The 25,872-nt window shown below is 46.4% G+C and overlaps 2 protein-coding genes across 3 annotated transcripts in view; both read left to right on the top strand.

The window, feature by feature from the left end:
* Window positions 1-16,291, top strand: part of xkr7b (XK, Kell blood group complex subunit-related family, member 7b) — a 42,183-nt gene extending 25,892 nt beyond the window's left edge. Inside the window, exons 2-4 of the mRNA XM_053848834.1 lie at window positions 10,234-10,433; window positions 11,875-12,094; window positions 12,240-16,291. Of these exons, the coding sequence (XP_053704809.1) occupies window positions 10,234-10,433; window positions 11,875-12,094; window positions 12,240-13,032 (1,213 nt within the window). The 3' untranslated portion in view covers window positions 13,033-16,291. The remainder of the gene's footprint in view (window positions 1-10,233; window positions 10,434-11,874; window positions 12,095-12,239) is intronic.
* Window positions 16,292-16,682: 391 nt separating this feature from the next.
* On the top strand, window positions 16,683-25,825 carry ccm2l (CCM2 like scaffold protein). Of its 2 annotated transcripts, XM_053849106.1 has the most exons (13): window positions 16,683-17,309; window positions 18,925-19,057; window positions 20,374-20,541; window positions 20,602-20,685; window positions 20,749-20,932; window positions 20,995-21,551; window positions 21,647-21,776; window positions 21,855-21,912; window positions 22,657-22,801; window positions 23,049-23,187; window positions 23,259-23,406; window positions 23,478-23,618; window positions 23,882-25,825. In XM_053849106.1, the coding sequence occupies exons 2-12, from the start codon at window positions 19,028-19,030 to the stop codon at window positions 23,608-23,610; spliced, it is 1,776 nt and encodes a 591-aa protein (XP_053705081.1). In that variant the 5' UTR covers window positions 16,683-17,309; window positions 18,925-19,027; the 3' UTR covers window positions 23,611-23,618; window positions 23,882-25,825. The 2 variants fall into 2 exon arrangements, 1 of the variants encoding a protein (XP_053705081.1); XR_008412933.1 differs by lacking the exons at window positions 16,683-17,309; window positions 23,259-23,406; window positions 23,478-23,618; window positions 23,882-25,825 and having other exon boundaries at window positions 18,289-19,057; window positions 22,657-22,982; window positions 23,049-23,178.
* Window positions 25,826-25,872: the final 47 nt, after the last annotated feature.

Genomic DNA, 25,872 nt, shown 5'->3' with positions numbered 1-25,872 from the left:
CCTAAGGGTGATGCAGCCTCAGACAAAACAAATGGGAGGATGAGTGATGGCATGCAGCCTCCAGCTAAAGTATCGTTTCTGCCCTTATCTGCGAGCTCATCTGATGTTCATCAAAGGAGCGGTTCGAATCACAACTCACTGGTGTGATCAACACATCAGACTGTGTGTATGCAGTGGAGAGGCTTCTTAAGCATCCCACAATTCCATCATCTCGACGTTGTTGTGGGAGAAAAAAAAGCAACCTCACAGTCATTTTTCAGTTCGGAGCTTTCGTTCCCAGAATATTTTGCACAATTTCGGTGTACTGTCGAAGCTGCTGCTTCAGGCTGAGGACTGGAGTGGAGGTAAGAAAAGAGGAGGCAGATATCCATGTTGGCTCAAATGTGGGTCAGTATCCATGGCGACTGGGGGTGAAACATGACATTTTGTGATGCTTGCAGCCAGCAAACAGAGCTGTGACGAAGGGTTTTGTCTTGCTGCTTCAAGTTACCCAGTTGAAAATGCGTTGTGATGCGGTTATAGCCACATAAGTTTGTAGTTGTGTTCTGTCTCAGTGGGAAACATCGCCATGGTTACGACGTCATGCCATTTCACCGGGAGGTTCACTTGCACATATGCTCTTGTTTTCAGCACCTGGACAGCGCCGCTGAATGATGTCTCTTTGCTGGCAAACACTATGAGCTACTGGACTTTTTTTTTTTCGCAGGTCAGAAGGTTAGGGTCGTTTTAAAGGGTTAAAGGTCAAACTACATTTTTACCTTAAAGTAAAAAGCGTGGCTGCCAATGAGATCCTTAGACACAAAGACCTGTGGCTCAAAACGTAATCCTCAGCATGTTTTCCTGTTAAATGTGTTTCTATTGGTCAATAAAAGTGTCCATGGCATCAAGTTAGAAACGTTTGAACACAGTCTGGCTCTCACCATTGACTTGTCATAGGTGCTAGTATATTGTCAATAAATGTGCCTGCTACGCTCACAAGGCTGGTGTTTCCATGTTTGATTGGAACACTTTGGTATGAAAGTGATTGCATTTATGACCTTTGAAAAATAGGTGACGAAAAGACAGAATGAATATTTCAGCTCTCCCTAAGTTTGCGCTCATGTAGCTAAAGCACCCTCCATTTCCTGTCGACTTCCTCCCTCCTGACGGGTCGAGCTCCTCAGAACGTTTAGAAAAAAAGTGCCTCCACCTCTTCACTGCTCTATTTTTCATGACATCGTTCAGCGCGCAAACCAGATCTTCTCTTCTTTTTAATCGTCTGCAAAGTTTGCTGCGGGCTGCGTACGACACTGCAGCACCTGCTGTGGTGCGTTCACTGGCCTCGGTGTGATTCTTTTTTTTTTTCTTTTTTTCCCCAAGTCATGCTGGTTATGTCATGTTTAATGCGAGTGAGGTTGTGACTATTAGTGTCAATGTTTTAGTTTTATTTTGACATGTTTTATTCCCTCTCTTTATCACCTTATATTTATGACTTTAAAGTTCGATTCATCTCCTCATTTTAATCTCATTCTTCATCCGATGAGGCGCTGCGTGTGTTTACTCATTACTGACGTTTTAAAGGAGGTACCTGCACCATCCTCGGGGGACAGAATGTTTATTCTGCTGCACACACGCCGCGTCTCTCTCACACACACACACACACACACGCACATGCACAGTGGGGTATGTGGGACAGCAGCTTGGGGATAGACAACTGATTTACTTTGAGTGGCAAGTGGCTATTTATAGCGTGTGCGCGTGCGTGTGCGCGTGCGGGTGCTGTGTGAGGGAGTGAGAGTAATCAGCCTCAATGTTTCATTCTTGGCGCTCGGTGGTACCTGACGTCTGGGCGTTACCATGGAAGCTGGACGAGACAGACAGATGATCCTATCGCGACTCTCTGGCTGATCTTCACCTGTGTGTGTGTGCTGTACTTTGGAAACCTGCTGAGCTGCTTCTTTTGTGAAGGTTTAATACATATTTATCTGTAAATGTTGCCGTCAGGGTGAGGTACATGCCTGAGCGTTTGTCTTCTAAATGTCACTTGGAAAGATCAAATCCATTTGTGGATCTGTCAGGGACAGAGATGTGAGTCACATTAAATCACATAAAAAAGGTATGTTTAGACACATTTGATTCATGAGTTTTCTTAAACTTTTGTACACTTCATTGCTGCATTTCCGGCCCTCTCATATTCTCCATTTACAGCAGGGTCAGATTATTTTTTTTATTTTATGGCATTTGACAACATTTATTTAGTTTTCATGATACTTTCTTTAATGGAAACTTTTTTAAAACCTAATTTATATATTATGATAATCACTTGTTTGCAGAGTGTGAACCTGTCATGTTATGTACCTTATATTTAAATTATTATTCATAACAAATTAAGTTGTGTTTGCTTTTATTATATTAATAATAGTAGCAATTATTATTATTACATTATTATTATTGTAAAGTTTTAAATGAATCGAGTCTATACCAATAATCATATAGAGCTATTACGAACAAATGTATTTTTAGTTCCAACAAATTTCCAACAACTTTTTAAGTTTCTATTTTAGTTTATATATATATATATTCAAGGAAAAGGGGAGCGTGAGATTGATAGACGGGTCGGTGCAGCGGCAGCAGTGATGCGGTCGCTGGACCGTCGTGGTGAAGAGGGAGCTGAGTCACAAGATGAAGCTCTGGATTTACCCATCGATCTACGTTCCCACCCTCACCTACGGTCACATACTTGGGTTTTCATACTCATTGCAGTCGTCACGGGGTATAACTGAACCATTTGAGAGTCAAATGTATTTTCATATTCCGCAGATAAATTGAGAGACCTTTGGTGTGAGGATTAAAACGCTCCCTGGGTTGACATAATTTGTCTCACTTTTACTTTGGTCCCAAAGTCTTAATTTAACCTCAGCACTTCTGACTGGCTGTGCACCCAGGAGGATGACTCGCTGCAGTTGAAAGCAGAACCTGACCTCTATTGAACTGAAACGCTGTGTCTCGAAATAAAAGAAAGCTGAAAAAGACAGCTGTGAAACCTGTCGCTGCAAGAGGCGAAAAATCTGTTCCCTGTTAGGACTGAAAGTTCTGAAAGCTACGCCTTCAAACCTCTGGCACAAACAAGTGCCCATAACAAAATCTAGCCGGAGAGACAAAGACATAAATCATAAGTGCAGTCAAGGGGTTTCACTCTGAGAAATCCAAGGCTGCCACCAGTCAACAAACCGGGTCCTGTCTGTCTTCAGCGTGTGTGTTCTCCCCTCGGCTTACGTGGCTTTCCTCCAGGTCCTCGGGTGTGACTGTGTGTCGGGGGTTGTTCGTGTATCTGGCGAGCTGTCCAGGGTGTCCCTCGCCTGACTTGTTGTGTAATTGATTCTAAAGCTAGTCACGTTTTACTGCTTACCAGGACCACCAGCTGGAAACAAGGCCGACTTTAAATCTATGATATGAGGTGAAAAAAAAGTCTTTTTCTTTGGGGGAAAAACAAAAAACTTGCTGTGGTTCCATCGCTCTGGTATCGGTTGAAGTATTGGGCCATCATTAGAGCTGCCGACCGTGACCAAGACCACCAGAACCAGCACAGAAGGAAGGCGAAGGAGGATTTCAGCATTTCTCCTCTTCACCTGCCCCATTATTTCTCCTCCGCGATAAATACCCGGCTCCTTCTCCATCCATCCTCGTCTCTCTATCGGTCTCCTCTGTGATTGTTCCATAAACAGTGATTGATCAGTGCAGGCGGCAGCTCACTGATCATCTCCTCCTCAATACCTCTTTCTTCTCTCCCTCCATTACCTTGCTGCTCCCCCCCATTACCTTTTTCTCACCACATCAATCTTCTCACGTGGTTTGTTGCCTATACATCCATCCTCTTTTTGGCAAAAGTTTCCAAAATGTTTTCAATATATGAGACGGTCAGAGTCACGCGGCTGACGCAAATATGACACGGTGCTTATATTTCACTGCAAGTGGCGTCAGGGGTAGGATAGCCTTCCATCTCGCTGCCCTCTCTGCCAGTGCTTTGACCAAAGCTCTTTGTCCCTTCATCTGCTTCCTTATATCTGTCCACAGACCATGTTGTCGCCCCTGTTATTGTGCGTCTCTCTCCTTGTTTTCACCTTCAGGTCGGTGTAACAGAACGTTGGACAGATGAGAAAGAGAGCAGCAGATGAAAGATCAAACTTGAGCCCTTGAGTTATGTGATAAAATCACAACCTCGCTCACACACACACACACAACACACACACACACACACAGACAGACAATTCCCAATTAAACACTTGAGCGCTCTGCGTGATCTTATCTGATCAACAGCTTGGCAGCTTTGGCAGCAGCGATCAATGCTCATCACCTCTGTCTCGCACACAAACACACACACACATGCAAAACACACAACTGACATCCTCTCTGCTGTCTGTGTCACATTCCTTCCATCCCGATGTCCCTCCTCCGTTTCTCACTGGTCTTTTCTTTCCATCGACTTTTCCCCCTTCATCCCACACGGCCGTCCTCCCCTCCTCTTTTCTTCAACATCACCCTCCATCCCTCTTCCTCTTTCCCCTCTCTGCCGTCTCTTTACCAGTTCCCTTTTTTTTCCCTCCTCTTTCTCATAATCTCACATCCTGCTCTCTGTGTCGCTTTCTCAGTCTGTCGGAGTAAGTAGGTCGATGTTGACAGCTGAGTTCTCCAGACATTATTTGGCTCCGTGTGGGCTTCCATACAAACACTGGCTGTCCCCGCACATCCATAGAATGAAAACAGCCCGAGGTCCCTGTGACCGCTATCATGTCCAGGCTTTTCAACCCGTCTTGGATCTCAGTCGACACGGCGTCTTACGGAAAGGGAACTTGTCTGGGATCTGTCGGCATCTATCTGGCGTGTGAGTGGTGTTCCTGTAAAATCGATGCACCTTGTAGATGCTTCGCAGCAACAGCTTCTGGAAATAAACTGCCATTTCCACTCAGACCGTTGACTGTCCGCACCATTTATCTTTCAAACCTCAGAATATTGAGAAGATTTCTTAAACTCTTCACCGTCAACCTGCCAATCCAGTGGTGCTCACTTTGTCCCCCAACTTTTATATTACAGAGAAACTCATGACCAAAAGTCACTGAATAACCCAGACGTCAGATAACTTCAGATATAATAAGTTAGATTGGTGAAATAGGACAGTTGTGACCGATCTAAGAAGATATTGATAGAACCTGTCTCCGCAAGCTCCGCCTTCATTTACCCAAACCAGTCAGCTGTTTTGTTTTTCCTTCCATGCTTAAACACTGCCTTCATGAGTGGCGCCGTCCATATTCATTTCCATTCCATCAATCTCATTACTGTTGTTTAGATGAGGGGCTTTTTCAACATGGCTCTTTGTCTCCCCGCCGGTGATTTATAAAAAAATTTTTAGCTTGGCTTTTTGAGTCAGTGTGACTGATTGAATTCACGTAACTGCCTGGGCGTTCAGCGCCATGTTAGAGATGGCACCCTTTAGTTTCAGATGAAGCATAAAGCGAAACATTGATCTAGGTTTTCGGATGTGATGCAGTTGTTGAGCATTCTGGACTTGTAATATTAACTTCACTGCAGCAGGTTCTTCTTCGACTGACTCAAAAACCTGCTCAGCGGAGTCAACAACTTTTGTCCTATTGAGGAACCTGTTCAGTCCAGTGGCACCGGTATGTCAAGGAGACAAACTGTGAATCCGGTCCAAGTCTTTGTGGCTAGTTTTAGCAAAAACATCTCTGTGATGTGCATAATTTATACATTGAACAGTGGCTCTTAACAGGTCCATTAACACATACATAACCTTTCCATTTGAACCAATTTCCAGTTTTGGGATCAAAAAGTTTTTTGGATTTTTACAGACTGAAGAGCATCATGCTGCAAAAATATTGAGCCGTGTCACATGCGCTGCTTTGCCTGTGTGACGGCAGCTCCGCCCACGGAGGCGATCCGAAGACAAGAAGCAGCAGCTGAGACCGGCTGTGGTGTTGGAACTTTGGATACTCAGTGCACAAACAGCGTGTTTTTAGCACTTTAATGTCAATTAAAGATGTGAGGAGTTGATGATTCCAGTTCAGAACATTGCTCAGTTTGTTTCATGAGTCAGTATCCACGCGGGAGCTGGTTTTCCAAACACGTGTAGAAGTGATTCTCATGCATTTTTAAGCCACCACTGCACCAGAGCGGCTTACGTATGGACAAGGTCTGGTTTCCTTCTCAAATGTATTTATTCAATTAAAGCCAAAGTCTTGTTTATAGTGACAAGCAACAAGACGACAGTATGACTACATGTTGGAAAAATATTGAATTGAAATAATGAGCAAAAAGCTATTGAGTGATTTCATTACCCAAGTTCACGACGGTAGCGTGTCAAAAGCGTTTAATCTCACTCCTGGGCTCCTCCTGAGCTAAATGAAGACACTTTCACTGCCGCTGTGACTGGAGACTGTTGGCGCGGAGCCACGTATGGAGGTCTCTGTATGGGATCAGATCAGTCTGTGTGAAGCAGCGCCCCTCCCGGCTGTCGTGGCTGCAGTCAATGTGTTTAATTTTGAGCTACTGACAGCTGCATTATTCACCGAGCAGCAGGAGGCTGACTGTTCTAACCTCCCTCCACCCACTGCAGGGGGCTTTTCATCTGCTGCTGCTCCGACGCTGCCATCTTGCTGACACAGTAACTGGTGTCTGTGTGGGTCCGTGTCACCAGTGGGGGGAAGCGGCATCAGGAAAGCATGCAACTCCCATACTGCTCGTAAAATCAACAGAATAAAACACTGCCAACAGGTGCTACTTTTGGGAGCAAGTCCAGTTCTGAATTCTGATGATCTACCTTGTCGCAACATGAGAGGCAACGTGATGGAGCCCGAAAATTCAATTGCAACATGAAGAGAAAAGCCGCGGTAAATAATGTTTCCTGGCTTCCAAATGCATGACTTTCCACTCGAGTACCTTCGGTGAGACGGGGCCCCCTAGAGCATGACACGTATTAGTCCATGTCTGCAGAGCTGGCAGCTGGAGATATTTTTGTCAGAGTTATTGGCGAACAGTTTCAGTGCAACTCAAGCAATCAACGGAGAAAAGCTGTGTTTTACAAGAGGCACGTGCGCGCCGGCAGTAAATGCCACTGATTGTTGGTGTGATAATGGGAAGGTTGAGAGTCTCTTCAGATGAGTGATGAAGGTTAAAGACTTCTCCGCTCTTCACGTCGCTCTTGAGATGTTTACCAGATGTGCAGACATCGGTGTGTGAGGTTGTGCGCCCACCTTTTATTGCACTCAAGCCCACTTTATTTTAGCTCCATTTTTAAGATTCTCTTAAAAGCACTTAATACTGATGAATTGAAAGGACACATACAGTAGTTTGTGTTCTGTGGTGGCCACCTTTAAATGACTTTTTACAGTGTTGCTCTGTCGCTGGTCGCCCAAACTGACCATTTCTTTCACAAGTGTCACGCATTTATCTTCTCTTACCCAATAGTATAATTATGATTGCATTAGTACTCTAAACTGCAAATTTCATGCTTCAGCAAGCAAGAGAAAGAGATCCATTCTGGCTGCAGAATGTCAAGAAACGCTAATGGAAGAAAGAGCTGACAACCTCAGCTGTCAAATGTGTCCAAGCCTTTCAAATGGTGGCACACGGGCTGTTTAAAGCTGGCATTTATATGGGTTAAAAAGAAGCGAGTTGCTACTTTTTTCCAACCAGCGTGAGCCCATTTAATGACTCCTCAATAGCGCACACAGTTTAGAAGCACTGGGTTGTGTCCAATGACTAGTGATAATGTAAAGCCCCATTATAACTTGTGACTGTTGTGATGGGCCGTCATGCCAAAAGAAATGCAGCGATGACTACGAAACGTGACGAAAAGAACGGCATGGAACCAAAAAAAAATAATTTACATTCACCTTAAATGACTCTAAAAGGCAGTTTTTTTCAATATATATATATATTTTTTATACATATTTTTTTCTTTCAACAAATTTTGAGTTTGAATACTAAAATGAGAAGAAGAAACAGAAATGTAGTCATGAATGTGTTGTATTTGCTGTTGAACTGGTATTGACTGAAACAGAACAGAAAAAAAAGACAACTCATGATTTGTATGGTTTCAGTCTGACTCCATGAGGGCCGCAAAAACACAGGCAAAGTGCCAAATATGGCTCCCGGGCCCCCCTTTGCCCAGCTCTGTTCTCGGGTCTCACAGTAGCTTTAGAGGTGAGATGCCGAGTGCAGTGCAGTGCAGAAGCATTTCACTGCGCTTGACTGATATTATTAGGACCCTTCAGATGACTGAGGCTCAGACTGCCTTGTTTCCTGGATCCTCACCAATCACTGGCATCACTGACACTTCTGGCATCTCTTGGTGGCATTTCAAAGATGCCTCGGCCAGTAATCCGGCTCGGCCCTGCTGCTCGTCTGGAACCACCTCGGTTCTGTGTCAACACAAATGACTCATTAAGCAAGGAAGTCTACTTCTGTCGACCCAATTCTCCCCACACATGGCGTCAAATTTGAACCAGGTCCAGTGGAGTACCTTCCTGGGCAGACTCCTTTGGCCCCTGAGTGTGACGCACTTGCTTTACTTGGCAGGAGCCACCAGTAAACCTGCCCTTAAGTGTGGAGATAAATGAACTCAATAGATTCATTCTTGGTTTGACTTGGCTCCATTTTCCCCCAAAAAAAATCTGAAGAGAGAGTCTTTCAGCAGACGTTGCCTCGTAGATGTTTTGTGAGGAGGTAAAGAAGTGGAAGAGAGTGATGAAGGATGGAAGGATTCATACAGAGGAGATAGATGGGAAGCTGGAGGCCGAGTAAACGCCGGAGGGAAGAACAAAATAAATTGGACGGAGAGAGAAAGAGAGAAGGAATGAGAGCCGAGGACAATGGCTGCATGAAATTGGATTGAGAGGGAAACAAAATGAAAGATAACAAGTAAGCCAAAAGTGAGAAGAGAGGAAGTGATAGAGCGACGGAGGGTGAAAAGATACTGGACATGTGAGACAGATGGAGGGTGAGACAGTTTTGGCTCCTGAAAGTGGGATTTACTCAGATCCTGGATGTTTGAGGGACGTTTTGACCAGTGCACTGGTGCCAACGCTCCAACATTAGCTCCTTCAACTAAGTCTGCCACCATCCATGTCACTCATCTCATAATGTACCGCAACAGTCGCAGCAGTTTGTTGCTTGAAGGCCGTCAAAGAAATAGTTCCTTCTTAAATGGAATAAAGACAACACGCTGCCATGTTGCTTTATCTTTCTTTGGCCACATTTTGAAATCTTCCTTGGCAGAGAGAAATAGCAATGGAAGTGAATGGAGCGGCTGAAACCATGCTATATGTAGTCATGAATTATAAATGAGGCCTACAGACGTGGAATGTTACAAGACAAAACGGAGAATGACAAAATTAATTAGAGAAGCGGTGGAGAAGAGCCAAGCGCTTCAGCAGCAGATTATTTGTCGAGACGCAGAATTCCAGGTTCCCGTCCTGCCTGCCTATCACGCTCACTCTCCTCCACCCATGGCTGAGCATGAGGGCGTACAACCTTGGCGGCTGTAACACTGTCATATGTGCTGACGTGATGTGTGTTTGTGTCTCTCTCTCTCTCTCTCTCTGCTGGGTTATTTTTGCCACTCAATTTAAAATCTGCTGGGGGATGCAAAAGCACCAGGAAGCGAGTGTCGTCTCAGTTTTCTTCCAGCGAGCTTCATTTCTCCCCACAACCTCGCTGACCTGCTGCACTACAACTGTCCACGAGTATATGAAGACCTAAATATAGATGCTGTTTAAGTGCCGTCTTCCCATTTAGCCGCAGGAAGTAGCACAAGTTTAAGATGCAGATTGTCTGAGGTGATCCCACCTTCAGACAGACTGTTCATAATATTTTCCGCCACCGTTCCGGCTAAAAAAAAAAAAAAGGCAGTGTTTGTCAGTGGCGTGCGCCGGTTGACCCACTGCAACCTGCCGCCTGACAACAAAACAGAAAGTGAGCGGAGCGGTGACAGCCGAGGGCGTTGATGTCCCTCCGGAGAACAGCATGTAAAAGGATCACATTTTTTATTCCTGTTCTCCTCCGAAAACAGCCGTTTATGTTCATGCTGGGGTGAGAAGAGGAAAAGGCCTTCTGTGCTCCCTGACAGCTGTGACACCTGCACATGGCTGATTCTCACGTGCGACGATTGAGTGTGTTGCATCATGTGATCAAGTGAACCCGAGCCGTTTGTGTCCTCACAGTCTGTCTCTGCTCCTACAGGTACATCCACGCCCTCTACCTGGGCGCCCAGAGCCGCTGGCACAGCAACGCCCCCCGCCGCCATTTCCACTGGCGGCTAATGTTCGAGTGCGCCGACATCACCATGCTGCGCCTCCTGGAGGCCTTTCTCAAATCCGCACCGCAGCTCGTCCTCCAGCTGAGCATCATGATTCACGGCAATGATGTCCTGCCCCTGCAAGGTGGGAGATGCTGCCCCTGCTGGTGTCATTGAAAGATCCACCCACTTTTATGAGCTGTAAACATAAATGCCTCTCACCCAACTGAAGCAGAAGATAAACTAGTGTTTGCTGCTTATCAGGGCCTCCAACCGAGCAAGGTGGTGACATCAGGAGGTGGCCCCGGGGGCCCTCTTTAAGGGACTGTCACAGCTTTAAATAGGGGGGATGGGCGTTCCATCACCTGAGGGGCCATTACTCTGGCTCATATCATTTTCCTGGAGATGAAACTGCGAGCCTGACCTGGACCCCAGGCCAGCCTAACCTTGAACTCGCTGTTGACCTTGTGGTGTAATGGTGTCCTCGCAACATCAACACGCACTTTCTCATCGGGATCAGAAGGTGACCAAAGCATCAAAGAGAACCACGGAAAGCCTCCGTAATGTGACGGTGGACTTCCACTCAGCTGCACTGTGTGTTGCGGAGAGATCCAGGTATCAGTGCAGGAGCCTATAGTTTATTCATGCATCTCATTGAGGCAGCAGATTGGCCTTTGATGAATAAAACAATACCTCTCTTCCTCAGACAAACTCACAGCATCGCACCCAGCTACTAGACTTAGAACCGGACTCATAACCATGCCTTCAACCCAGTGTCTCTTTCACGTCTACAAAAGAGATTAAATTATTCACTCCACGCCTGTCAATGCTGCATGAATAACCGATGCAGTTACAAGGTTTTAAAATGTGTATATCTCACACATCAGTATTCTCTAGTTCCACTAGAAGTGCGTCTGTCGATGATGGCGTCAACACCTTCCTCTCCCATCTGCCTTCCTGAGGGCACGTTATGAAAGATGGAAGTAAATCAAATATTTTCAAACAGGTGTTAATATTTACAACTTTTTAAATGTTTAATTGGCGAAAGTAGGAGTGATGATCACATCATAATAAATGAAAGAGAAGAGTTTAAAAGTTTATAATAAGTGGATGAGGAATTAATAAAAATAATAAAAAAGAAAATTATGCTTAAAATTATTTCATACAAATTTCATTTCCACAGAAACAGCTTGTAACAATTATTTAAAACTGTCTAACAATAATCCTAACAATGTTCAAATGTGGGTTTCAAAAAGAGAGCAGGATGCCCCTGGGTCAGCTAGAATGCAATGCAAAACTGTTTTCACCCGGAGCCACTGAACCTCAGACGTGATAAGGCTTATGCCAGCACAGAAAGTCTTGTGTTGATTTGGATCAGTCGGGGCACCATATTGAGAAATGACTCATCGTGTTTTAAAATGGAAGCCTGGGACAGAGTCTTCTCCCGGGACCAATAGTGCTTGAGATTTCCTCTCTGTATCTCGCTCACATTAGTTAGCAGCCTTATCTTCACATCTACTCATCTGCTATCAGCGGCGCAGTGGAGATGTTCATGAGATGTGACCCTTGTTTCCTGACCTCTGCAGGCCTGTCTGCTTCTGCCTCTCTGGTCTCTCTGGCCTGGATGATCGCCTCCTATCAGAAGGTTCTCCGAGACTCTCGGGACGACAAGCTGCCCATGTCCTACAAGGCCGTCATCGCTCAGATGCTGTGGCACTTCTTCACCATCGGGGCCAGGACTGTTGCGTTTGCCCTCTTTGCCTCCGTCTTCCAGCTCTACTTCGGCATATTTATCGTCAGCCACTGGTACTTGAGTTTTACTGCGGGTTCTTCTCAGGGTTGGTTTTAATGTGGGGCGTGGTAACTTGAATGAAACTCGTGAGAATCTGTGGTTGAAATTCTCTTTGATTCAGGAACGTAACTCGTAACGTACGTTTGTTCTGTCTTCAAGGTGCATCATGACGTTCTGGATCATCCAGGGCGAGACAGACTTCTGCATGTCCAAGTGGGAAGAGATCATCTACAACATGGTGGTGGGCATCATTTACATCTTCTGCTGGTTCAACGTGAAGGAAGGGCCGAGCCGCTTCCGGATGACCGTCTACTATTCGGTGACGCTGGCCGAGAACGTGGCCCTGACAGCTGCCTGGTACACCTATCGCGGGCCACAGACCCCCGACTCCTCCGCCCTGGTGGTGGTCTGCCTGGTGGCCTGCAGCTTTGCGCTGGGGACCTTCTTCATGTTGGTGTACTACTGCTGGCTGCACCCAGATGGACCCGTCCTGGGCTCACACTGGGGAGCCTGCGTGGACGAGGGTGTGGTGGGAGCAGGAGGGGTGGTGGGTGTGATTGACGCTTGCCTTACCCCATCACAAGGATCCCAAACGGACATGGTGATCACCAGCCCACCAAGGACTCTCCCCAGGACTAAGGACGCAGGGGAGCCTGTCCCAGGTGAGACGGGGGACAGTTGCCTGCCTGTCTTTCAGGTGCGCCCCTCCCCTTCCTCGTCTCCGGCACTCCTTCACAGAACCTCCTCCTCGTCTCGCACGCAGGAGGGACCTGTGATCCGGATTGACCTCCCAAGAAAGAGGTACCCAGCTTGGGATGCCCACTTTATAGACCGCCGGCTTCGAAAGACCATCCTTCTCCTGGAGACCACTTCAGCGGTCAGCCCGAGGATTCAGTACAGGAGTAGCATGATGGGCAGCAAGGAGGTGCTGGAGTACGAGACGACTGTCTAGACGCCTACAGAGGCTTCGAAGCAACAATCCAGAGGCCTGAGATCTGCTTCAGGTGAAGATGGGACGTATCACGTAGTGGCAGACAACGTTCTTGTCGAACTCGACTGTAAAATGTGAAGTGCAATCTGTGACTGAGGCCCTGCCCTCGGGACACAGGCGGAGAATTAGTAGCATGAGCGGGCCGGGGCAAGGGGATCCAGAAACTGGAACATCGTCATTGATCATGGAACGCCGCAGAGTATTACATTCGAACCGGAAAACCTCGTAGAAGGAGGGGGGGAGACTGTGGAGTGCACCACGGACAGGCTCGGACGGACGCTCCAGGGAAATCCTGGTGCACGCGCTGCAGTCCGTGGCTCGGGTTCGTGCCGGACGTGCAACCCGTTTTAGGCCACGATTCCGAATTTGCATCACGGGCTGAAATATTCCAAACAAAATAAGGAGGAATGTCCTAGGTCCGGTTGCACGTCCCACAATCCCTTGGATGAACTTGGAATACAAGAGGGACACTTCCGTGAAAAGAACCAATAGGGTCTGATCCCGAATGCGGTAGGAAAACATCCATTTGTGATATAAAAGAAGCCACTGTTTACATCTCACCGGCACAGTCATTCACACTTGTCAAGACTTGCAAAGATTGTCAGTACTGTGAATCCAGCATGGATGACTGGTGCCGCGGCGTGAGGACGCTCTTCAGAACACAAACCTTGTACAGTAGAATACAGTACAGACGCGAGGCATAAGCTAATACAATAAGCTGTAGTTACTGGAGAAGGAGAAGGGGGTCGTTCACTCGCAAGAGTCTAAATATGAAATATGAATTGCTTTTGATTTCCGTGTTCTTGGAATGTGAAGCCCATGTTGGGTAGGCAGTGACGAGCTAGCGTGTTAGCAATAGCTGCTATGTCATGTTTTGTGTGGAGTTTTAGCTCTTCTAAAAAGGTTTACAAACCATGTACAGGCCTTCAGAGAACACGCGAGTACATTCACTGAATGACAAGTGAATACGGACTTGAGCTTGGGACTGTTACGATCAAGTCGCTCAGCGATTCATGAGAGTGTCGCGAAGCAAGCTAACCTTGCCGCCAAGCTAGCACCCCTTTTGAAACCTGTGTACCGGCAATGTTCTTCTCAAGCAGGATTTTATCTCATACTGTAGCAGAAAGTATTTAAATTCCGTTTGAAGGAGAAAAAAAAAAAAAAAAACACTGCTCATCTGTTGCTTCTCGAAAAGCATGTTTGTCTACGAACGTTTCAGGTGGTGTTTGAGATGCTGTGTGGTCGTTAGCATGGTGATAGTGAAATGCACACGAAACACGCTCCTGTTCAGGCGGTGCCAATTCAAGGCTGAGTGACACAAGCACAACGTTTGGCACTGGTACAGCAGCTAAAACAAAAGAGTCTCTCATTTTAAACGTTATTTCCTGAAGGTTTTTAGCGTTGTCTTTATTTTCCGAGGACACCTTGGAGTACTTGCCTTTTTTTTGTGATTCGAACCGCCATCTTGACAATGGTTTTAGTTGCAATACATCATGCTGCTTCCACTTCGCCTCCACGCCGACGGGGTGTGAGTAAGAGTCCAGTGACGCACGTGTTTACGTTGACATGCAGCCATGATGTGAGCGCCACGACTGGAAGAGACGATTCTTTTCTGCTGCTAATGTTCACCGTCCGCTCTGTTCATCTGGGTTTCTGAGAATGTAGACGCAGCTCTGAAAGGCCACAGCTAACACAGGTGCTCATCTGTCGTTGAATTAAAGCACATTTGTGAGCGTCGTCGTGTTCCCGGTTGTCGCCAAATCCGGAAATCCCAAACCAATTCGGCGGCGATTTGGCTCACGGCTGATTGGCGGGACGCTGTTGTGTTGTACCTGAGCTTGTGTATGTGGGTACCGTGGTGACGGCGATGTAAATGGTGCTGAAAACAACAATGTTGACCACGTTCATGTCATGTAGATCATGATAGGCTAATGTACAAAGGATGCATTTGTGCAGCGCCCCCTGGCGTCTGAGCACATTTCTTCGATTGGTTCACAAGCCAGTCTTTGTTTTGAGGTACTATAACAGTTGTGGTGAGCTTATTATATATCGACTTGTACAAAAACCTGTTAAAAAGTGAGTTGAAAACTCAAATCATCTTTTATTAATGGATGCAAGTATTTATGTTACTTTATTTTTGTATTTGTTTTATATCTATTTATCTCTTGTTTATTCACTTGGTGGCCATGTCTTTGGTATGACTATTCTATGGAGATGTAAAAAGTGAAAATAGATTTTTTTTACTCATTCTATATATCTGTAAATACCAGAGTGGTGTTCATCTAGAAGCGTGTGTGTGTGTGTGTGAGCGTGTATGTGTTTAGGCCGGTGTGTGTTCCGTCTACGTGAGAATGTGCTGGATGTCGGAATATGCTGCTTCATTAAAAATCCTCGGAGTGAATGAACAGGAAAATAAACTAGTGGTGAAAATGTATATGATGTTAGAAAAAAATATAACATGCTGTGCTGATAACTGTAGATGGGAAGACTACTGTAGTAAAAATGGCTGAACGGCCGTCGAAATAAACCCGCGTCCTTGTCTTGTGTGAAGGTTTTTCCCACTCTTTTGTTTGTTCGTATGAGTATGTGAAGCGAGGAGTGACTTGGCTGCTATTATGGGCTGTTTTCTGAACCAAAGTCGGCGTTGCAGTTGTGTTTTGATCGGTGTGTTTAAGCGGCTGTTGCTGGATCAGTTGAGAAAAAGCTAGCGAACAAGGTCAAGCTGTAAAGTTGAAAGGCTCACGGTTCGTCTCAAGTGGCCCGAAACCACCCAACAACAAGTGTAATTTGGGAAAGAGTTCAATGTAGTGTGACGAGGATTTGGAGAAACAATGTAGAAAGTTGAGGCGTTCGCTGGTTGGAGGCAAAGTTGGACTCAGAAGATTGAGATCCAGCGATCTCCGTTTTTCTCTTCTGCTTCATCATTTCTCGAGAGGGAGCAACAAAATCGTTTTTTTCCTCCCTTTTAGTCCGACTCACTTTCATCTCCCTTCCTGCCCCGAGGTACAGTTGTTTATTCTATCTCTCCAGAGTCCAGCTGCTTATCTGTGCGGCGCTTATGGTGTGTGTGAAAAGAGCTGAGCCATGGGGCAGAAGAAACACCTGAGCAGGAGCCAAACCTGTTTCTTCTTGATATTCTTTGTCTTTCTTTCTGTTTTTTTAAATAATCCAATGCTATTTTGACATATTTACTGATTTTTTAAAATGTTTTTTCTTTTCGTTAATTCCCTTCTACTCTTGAGTTTATTAATATTTTACATCGTTTTTGTGTAAATAATGCACATTTATTAAAGTATAAATCTCAAAATATACCTTATTTACTCAAGTAAACAATACTGGGAAGTAAAGTTTTTTTTTATAATTTCTATTTTGTCATATTTTGAAAACGTTTTTCTAATTTATAGAATCTTAATTAATTTCCTCCTATTCTTGTGTCTTTTAAAAATATTTTCATCCACATTTTGTGTAAATAATGCATATGTATTCAAGTATACATCTCAAACTATTATGCCGTGTTTGGAAGGAATAGTAGAAAAAGTAAACTTAATTCCTTTTAATTTTTTCTTCATTTTAATTTATATTTTTATATCTTATTTCCTTCTATTATTGTCTTTAAAAAAGATTTTTTGTATATAATGCACATTTATAGTAAAAATCTGAAAATATTTAAGCCAAATATTTCAAATATTATAACCCTTTTATTTCATCATTTTAAAAACACTTTCCCGTCATATTAAAGCTTAGCTTTGCTGTCAATTTCCACAACACACACAGGCTGTTTGGTTGTTATTAGAAGATGATTTGTCATTCATTTGTGCCCCCAAATGCTGGATTCTTCCCGTGGGACACTGCTGAACACCGGGGCAGCACAGTCGTCGAGGACATTCATGGAATTTCTCCCCACCATTTATTTCCCGCGACCTGAATTGCCGCCTGCGTGAGTCCTGCAGGTAGTCAACCCTTACCTTTCACTGCTCTCCAGAAGGGACTGTTTGTCAGGAGCGTCTCTGACTCAGGTGGTAAAGGCTGTGTTTTTCTCCCTATTGATTCGTCCCGGCCGACCCGACACAACATCAACCCACCGATCGCTGGTTATTGATTTTCTATTTTCCTTCTTATTTAAAACAGATCACTCTCTATTGTATCCATCCACTCCATTCGGTGGAATGCTGGTCCCTTAAGAGCAGCCGAAGACGACCTGAGGGTGAGCGATGCTTCTGCGCTCACCTCACGACGAGGTAAATACTGCAAACACTGGTTCACCTTCAGGGCCAACATTACTTCCCAAGTCACTACCAGCCCTTTATAGCTTCATAATAACACTGCTTCATCCGAACACGCCATGTGCGATCGTGTGCAGTGGAATGTGTTTGCACAGTGAGGTTTATTTTACCCGCTAATATTTGATGCATATACAGTGGTGCCTCGGTTTTTGAACAAATCGGAGTTCGAACAACAATTTCGAAATTTTTTTGCTTCGGATTTTGAACAAAAATCTAGAACTCGAACGCCCCCGAAAAAAGCTGGAAAAAACATAATGTGCGCAGACCGATCAGCTGACCCACGACGCGCTTTGTTATTGTGTATAACGCAGCCTCTGTATGCAGACGTGTCCCGTTAGCTCCATTTACTGACTGTTTCTTCTTCATATTGAGGTGTCAAACCTTTCCTGTCTCCGCACTGGACCGTGGTAGAGTGTCACAGGGGAGGTGCTGGAGCGCTCACTCTAGGGTTTGATGTCCTGTTGTGGGCTGGAGCTGGGACAGGGATGAGGCCAGTCTGGGACAGAGCGTGACTTGGTTTATGACTTTGTCACAGCCAAACTGCACAGAAGCGCACATTCAGAGCTGGACACGCACCGGGCACCTCTTCCCTTCTGGAGAGACGTCACTCACTCGGCAACCCCTCCCACATGCAGCGGCCACACACATAGAGGAACAGCCACCTGCAGCAGACACTCTACATTCACTCCTACAAAAGACTATTTTAAGGCTTGGAACGCATTATTGCTTTTTTCATTCATTGTAATGGGAAAAATCCATACAGATTTCGAACAATTCGCTGTCTGGAACGGATTGTGGTGGAGAACCGAGGTACCACTGTAATTCGTTTTTATTTTTTAGCATTTAAAAAAATCATTAATAGCAGTGATCTGGCAATTTGGATTTTTTATTTTTTTTTGTCCACACTTGATTTTGTTCCCACCCGACAGTGAGAGCTCACCAGCAACGATAAGAAGAGATCAGTGGCCTGTCTTTGTCCTCCGTTGCCAAGGTAACTGGACGAGCCCTTCGCCCCGCGGTCACCTTGGTGACATTGCCCCTTCCGCCCCCCCAAAATAAGTTGGTTTTTTTTTTAGGTGTTGGTGTTCACAGCTCAGACTCTGCGTGTCACTGCAGGGGACTGAGAGGTCACAATTCGATGTCGTCATTCTTGCAGCTGTGGAGCAGCTCCGTTACACAGTGCTGCCACCCTCAGGACTGACTCGCTTACTACAACCATGTTGATGTTCATAAATATATTCCAATTCAGGGGATGATTTAAACACAAATCGCAAATCTTCATTTAGAAAAATGGAGCTCATCTGAATGTTGATAAGGAATTGCGGGTTGAGAGTGCTGTGACTCTCTTATCAGACTCTGGTGGGGCTTCCTGTTGGACAGAAAATTGGCTTCCTGTCTTTCCTGCTCTATTGTGTGTTTGAGATGGTATGTGTGTGTGTGTTTCTGTACAGAAATAAGAAAGCAAAAAAAGGATTCAAGCGAAGGTCTTGTTGACGCTCCGGTCACGAAAGGTGGGCTTGCTATAGCTACATTAAGTGTGTGTGTGTGTGTGTTGTCAAATAACCACCAGGCTCGATGGAAGACTCTGCCGAATGTTGACCCAGAAGAGAAAAGTGACAGGAAAGGTGTGAGCTCGACCAAAGTGAACCAGTTGTGGGAGGATCGGAACGACCATGGACTATGAACCCAAGAGACCCAAGAAGGTGAGCTCTTCTTCTCCACTATGTCGGTATCCAGAGCAGAGACGTGAGCTTGCAAAAGCAGCGTGACTCAGTGCCTGGCGTTGGTCGTCAAGGATGCTGTACCGTGCAGCAGGAGAGACTCTTTTATCTGGAGAAATATTTCCGTCAGAGCCTCCTTATCAGACCCCATTATCCTCCGTCTGAATTCTGCCAATTAATTGAGCTGACTGTGAAGTTTCCCAGAGTTTTCTTTGTTCCTTTACACATGGATTTGTCCTTGTTTGGATTCCCAGTGAGAGACAGGATTTTCAGGACTTTTTTGGTTCGAGTTTTGTTTGTCTCCAGGCCACAGTAAACGGCGGCATTTTTATTTGGTCTTTATGTCACGCAGCCCGCTGTGCTGTGAGTCAATCTCCACAGGAAGCCGTCGGTGGCTGCGAGTCACCTGTCAGTCACAGCCCAGACATGGATGCTAACACGGCGAGGCATAAACACACACATCCGTCAACGTCCAGCTCAAACTGTGGGCTGAATTAGGGAACATCCAGAGGGAAGAAGGTTGAGAGGGAGTTAGGTTGAAGGCAAAAGCATGTGAGGAAAGAAGGCTGACGGGAGGGAGGGTCAGCTGGAAGAGAGTCCTCTCTTCCTTCCTTAAATTTGATATATAGTTCACATCTTCTTTTTTTCTTCCTTCCATTCTGTACCTTTCACGAAGGAGGTTGTGACAAACCAAAATTGCTGGAGGTTTGTGTGAAGTGGGAAGGTAGAAAGGGAGCAAGGTATGATGGCTGGAAGGAAGGAAGGAAGAAAGAAACACACAGATGTTGAAGGAATGAAGCAAAGAAATGAAGGTGAAGAGTGAAAGAAAGAAAGGCAAAATGGCTGGAGGAAGAAAAAGGAACTAAAGTGAAGGAAGGAAGGAAGCCAGGAAAGGAAGAGAGGGAGACAGGCAGGCAGACGGAGAGTGGAGGAAGGCTGCAAGGAAAGGAAATGAGGGGAGGAAGGATAGCTGGAAGGAGGAGAGGGAGACAGTCAGTGGAGGAAGGATGCAAGGAAAGGAAATGAGGGGAGGAAGGATAGCTGGAAGGAAGAAAGGGAGACAGACAGACAGGGGAGGAAGGAAGCAAGGAAAGGAATGGAGGGAAAGAAAGTCAAGAAAGGAAGCAAGGAAAGGAAAGGATGAAATGAATGAAATATGGATGGATAAAATTAAAGAGAAAGTGAAGGAGGGAGAAAAAGGGAGAAAGAAAATGTTTTGTTTTTTTTCTCCATGCTCGACCTGAGTGGACAAGGGTTTGAGGTGAAGAGGTCATCCCTCCCCCCTTCCCTCCCTCCAGGGTTTGGTCTCTCCGATCAAGCGCCTGGTCTGGTCCAAGTCCAGCCGCCGGCCCGTGGATCGCGGCAGCGTGTACAGACGTCCTCTCCACACCGTCCCTCTCTACGCTCCCGACTACCTCATCCACCCAGAGAGACTCATCTTCGACTACGTGGAGAAGGAGGTCAAGGTAGATGCCTGACGGTCAGCACCTGTGACTCGCCAGTGACGGGGTCTTCTCTCTGACCAGTTCCTGGGTCACCTGACGTGGGTGTCGGTGTCCCTCAACCCCTCCAGTCGGGATGAGCTGCTGCAGCTGCTGGACACGGCTCGGGTCGGTCACCAGGGATCAGTCTGAGTCCATGTTCTTGGGTCTCATTGTTGTGGGTGTGAGCAGCAGCTGAAGGTGCTGCCTCTGAAGACCAGCGTGGACCAGGACTGTATCCTCAGCCTGTCGGCCCGCTGCCTGCTGCTGACCTGGAGAGACAACGAGAAGCTGCTGATGAGGATTCCCACGCATGAGATCGCTGCTGCCTCCTACCTGCGAGACGATGCGCTGCACCTGCTGGTCCTCAAGACCGGTGAGGGGGACTTTGAGTGTTGACCGTGCTGGAGCGTCTTTAAGCCTCTGGAATTGTTGCAGGTCTGAATGTGGACACGGTGGTCGCCGGGGACGACAGTCTGGACCGGAAGAAGCCCACTGGTGTCGACGGACGACGCCAAACCATGAGCGGAAACGCTGACCCCCGACCTGCAGGGGGCACCATGGAGCGAAGGCACACCATCTGTGGACTGGACTGGAGGCCGTCCCGGTCCAGAAACACCCATGAGAAGAACCAGGCGATGGAGAGAGGAGGTGCTGACAGAGGAGGAGGCGGGAGTCTGGAGAGGAAGAGGGCCGGGGGGAGCTGGGAGAGGAGGCAGCAGGCGCGGAAGCCTGGAGGAGGGAGCTGGGAGAACCGCAGGGCCAGGCCCATGAGTGGCAGCTGGGGGCTCGGTGGAGGGAGCTGGGAGAGGAGAGGGGGAGGAGGTGGGGCCGGCAGCTTGGGGGGCAGCTGGGAGCGCAGGCAGGCCTGCACTGGGAGCTGGGAGAGGGGGAAGAGCTACGGCAGCTGGGAGAGGAGGAACCACAACCCCCTGGAGCCCACGCCGTGTCCAGACGCCTACTGTAACCTGGTCATCCTGGCCGTGGAGAACAAGGTGGGTCGCGCAGGTGGGCTCCACTCTCGCGGGCACTCGATAAACACCAAGACTCTGGAGATGAAAAGCATCACCACGCATGGATGTGTGTGCAGGACGCCGCAGAGGAGTACTGCTCTCTGATCTGTCAGATGTTCCAGATCATTTACGGTCACCAAACCATCGAGTGTGTGGACCGGGCCGGCTTCCACCACGCCATGCCCGACCGCTACTGGCTGCAGAGAAGTGAGTCAGTTACGGACCAGACGCTGCTTCGTGGCAGATGAAGAGATGAACGTGATGAATGTCTTTGCCTCTGTGCAGGTGACAGCTGTCTGACTGACGTCTCCTACACGTATGATCCCGAGTTCTGCAGCTCCTAGTGAGTCGCGCTGAATATTTAACCTCCTCCACATCCATGCACCGAATACATGTCAGAATCACACAGCACTGTCAGCAAGAGCCAACTGGAAAATGTCTTCAGGATAGTTAGATATATTAAATAACGATGCAATATTTAAAAGGCATTATCATGAGAAGGGAAAATAATGAAATTAATTTGACTGTCTGGTAAGTAAATGGGTATAAAACATTGTGATTCATATGTTTGTTATTATGTTTAAATCTGGATTTCTTATATTTCAGGAAATTTCCCCGAAATATTGCCAGATTGCCTTTTCAATTTCATGCGAAGTGGAGTAATCCGTAAGAAAGTATAGATAATATATGGTTTGATACTTGTCATTATTCAAACAAATCTTTTGTTATTATTTGTATTTTCACCCATATAACTAATATTAACTTTGAAAACACACCGTTAAAGAAGTATATTATATATATATGATTATTATTAATAATAATAATAATAATAATAATAATAATAATAATAATGCAATTTTATTCATGGATTTTCTCCTATTTCAGAAAACGAGAGATAAAAAAAAAAAGAATGTAACTGCAGAAATGACATTTATTTGTGATGAAACGATCAGGGTCTCTGTTTTGACAAGTGATCCAGGCTTTGTCGGCTCTGAAAATGCCCTTTGAGACATGAATCAGTCGCGACTCCTCTCAGCTGGCAGATGAATTATGAGTCAGCTCAGACCGACTCCTCTCTTCCCTCCAGTGACGGATCCCAGGACGCCTTCGAGCTCGACTACAGCGAGACGTACAGCGAGAGTTCGTCTCTGTCCCGCCGCAGCCTGACCTCAGCGAGCGAGGCGGGGGACAGCGAGCCCGCCCTGGTGCTGATGCAGGACTACATGACCACAGTGAGTCCACACGGAGGCGCCTCTCGTCCCTCTAGCGTCTCATACCACCGTCTCACCAGTAGAGGGCAGTGATGTGCTTGTGATAGTGAAAGTGTGCAGCTTTGGCCTTTAAAAACGGAGCTGGTCATAATGTTATGGCCACTCCATTGACGCGGTCGCCCTGAGGGGCTGATGAATTCAGGTGAGAAGTTAATTACACCACAGTGATGAGGTAATTATGAGCGCGGCGCTCTGTGTGTGTGTGTAGCTGCGGAACAAACTGAGCCCCGCGGAGTTGCAGCAGTTCGCCGTCTTGCTGAGGGAATACAGGCTGGGCTCGCACATCGAGCGCTTCTGCTCCCAGCTGCTCCATCTGTACGGCGACAGCCGCAAGTTCCTGCTCATGGGTGAGGAGCACACCTTCATCGGACGCTGGGAAACGATGGGAGTCCAGTTCCAATTCCTTCCTTCAAACCAGGCATGCGTCCCTTCATCCCCGACAAGGACATCGGCGTGTTCGAGAGCTTCCTGGAGAGCATTGGCATTCGTGAGGGAGGAATACTGACGGACAGTTTCGGCCGCATCAAGCGCAGCATGAGCAGCACGTCGGCCACCGCCATGAGAGGGTGACTTTGCGGCTCAAATGTTTGCTTTTTTTCCCGCCAGTTGTCTGATAAAATCTCGGTTTTCCCCACAGATATGACCATTGCTCCCTGAATTCTGGGTCGCAGGAGTTCAACCGACGCATCACGGACATCAGCCACGACATCGAGGCGCTGGGCTTCCAGGGCCCTCATGGGGACATCGAGGAAGAGGACTACTATCTCTGAGCGTCCTGGTGCGTGAAGGATCGGCCCACTGAGGTGACGTGAGGTGTGGCGGTGGAGGAGCAGTCAGAACCTGAGCCCCTTGAGCGCTCTGATTTCCTCCCACCGTCCCAAAACATGCAGAGCTTCATCTGCAACTCATTGTGTCTGTTCTGAAAATATATGAAAAAATATCAAGAGAATTTATTTAAATAGTTGAAGAATAAAATTAAGCCTCAAAAGAAAATGTTTTCCTTTTGTGAAAGTATGAATTGTTTTTTTTTTTTCTACACAGAGAGGACTTTTCAGGTCATGCGTCCCACGCAACATTGACCCGTGGCCCTGGCAGCATCCCGACCTTCCCATGATGCACCGCTCCCCTGCCTCCCAGTCTCTCCCCCTGCCAGCTCCACTAACATCAGAGAGTGACACAGTGAGCCAGGGGCCTCGCCAGGGTCAGGACGTTACGTAACGACTCGCCTGTTACAGTCCTTGAGCTTGATATAAAGCATGTTTTGCAAACATTGCACTCAGGTGTGGAGCGACAGGGGGAGTTTGTGTCATGGCTTTTCAAAGCATCAACATATTGTCCTGCTTTCCTGAGCTACATCGTGGCATCCAAGTGCACTATCACGTCCTGTTGAGTGGTAAACCTCATCTTAATTCATGAATCTCTCTTCCTCTCCAGTGCACAGTCTCTTCCGTTTACTGGCTCACTAGAGATGAGCAGTTTAGTGAGCCAGTTTGTAGCATCTTCTACTGTATGGAGTGGTGAATAACAGTCAAAAAATAGGCTTCAAAAAGTAGAAATGTGTCATACATTTTTCAAGTTCCTGGGGTTCTTATCCATGCTTATCACTTTTATCCTGACAGTTCAGACATGGGATGAGAAATTGGGAAAGGATGGAGCTCAGTCATTCATGAGACACTCGAACCAGAGCTTGAACCTAGTTTCAAAACAAGCTGAAAATTGTTGCATGAGACCGCAGACAGAATATCATCCCCATCACAGATTACGTCGTGCAGTAATCTCTGCAATTATCTGCTGGTACTCGCCGTCACGTCATCCTCTGCTGCCGGGTGACACACACACACACACACACACACACACACACACACACACACACACAGGCTCCTCATCATATCACGCTCTTCAGCACACAAATGACAATTGTGTTGTTTGGGTCAGAGAGATTCCAACTGTGACTGGCAGCTGCCCAGTGTTCCCGACCGCAGAGCGACAGCAATGACATATACCAGGGATTAACATGTCCAGAGGGCTATTTTTAGAGCTTTTGATTCAGGTTCACGCAGCTCAAACAGGTTTCATAACCACAACACGACTGGGTGATGTCTGCGGTTGGTTGACCTCTAGTTTTGCCTCCAACATTTGGCTTGTTGGAGTCATTACAAGGCGCCACAGATGGAGTCACTGATAGAAGTTTTTATTTTTAACACAACCAAGCGCACCTGCCAAATAGCGTTTGATTCTGATGGTTTGCCATGTTTTAGCTGAGAATAACAGTCCGCTCTCTGACCCTTTTTTATGGGCTGAAAAAGTTGCACTGTTTCCCAGTGAACTCACAATAACAACGGCAAGTTCTGAGGAGAACATGACCTGCTGAAGTGACCCTAAGGTGCCACACAAGACGACAGGTTCCGTCTCCAGCAGGCTTTATGTCTCCACGTGCTCTGGATGTGATGAAAGCAACAATGGAGCAGTTATGGTGCGGATGATCACATGAGGGAATAAGCCATTAATCCCTCTGCTGCCTTGTGCTCTAAAGATGTTCTGGAGACCAAAACAAACACCTCTGCTTCTGACGCTCTGCTTGCTCATTTTTACTGGCCAGCCAGGGCACCTCACAGTGGGTTTGGATGAGAGACGGAGATGCAAATTCTCAAAAGGGTTGTGGTTTTCCAGGCGGCCCTGCGTGAGAAAGAAAAACAAGTTCCGTTGTGGACTTTCACCTGAATGGAATGAGAAAAACAGCAATCCAACAAAGCAATTTTGAACTGACACGTTCTCTTTTTAAGGGTTAAACAAACTAAAGCTACTCTAAAGCTGAACTATTTTAGACAGCATGCCAACTGCTTTGCTGCAAATATTTCTTTTGTACTTTTTAAATATTTATAAATAGCATATTTCATTTTTTGGCAACTGAAGTGTTTTTTTTTTGTTCTTTTTCTAATAATACCAATATGTTCTCCAGTTAAATTGAAAATATATGCATATTGATCTAGGGATCTTTAAATAAAATATGTTTGTTAGAAAATGAAAATAAC

This window comes from Synchiropus splendidus, chromosome 18 (assembly GCF_027744825.2).
Source record: "Synchiropus splendidus isolate RoL2022-P1 chromosome 18, RoL_Sspl_1.0, whole genome shotgun sequence".
Classification (NCBI taxonomy): domain Eukaryota; kingdom Metazoa; phylum Chordata; class Actinopteri; order Syngnathiformes; family Callionymidae; genus Synchiropus; species Synchiropus splendidus.
This window is presented reverse-complemented; position numbering and strand designations above follow the sequence as displayed.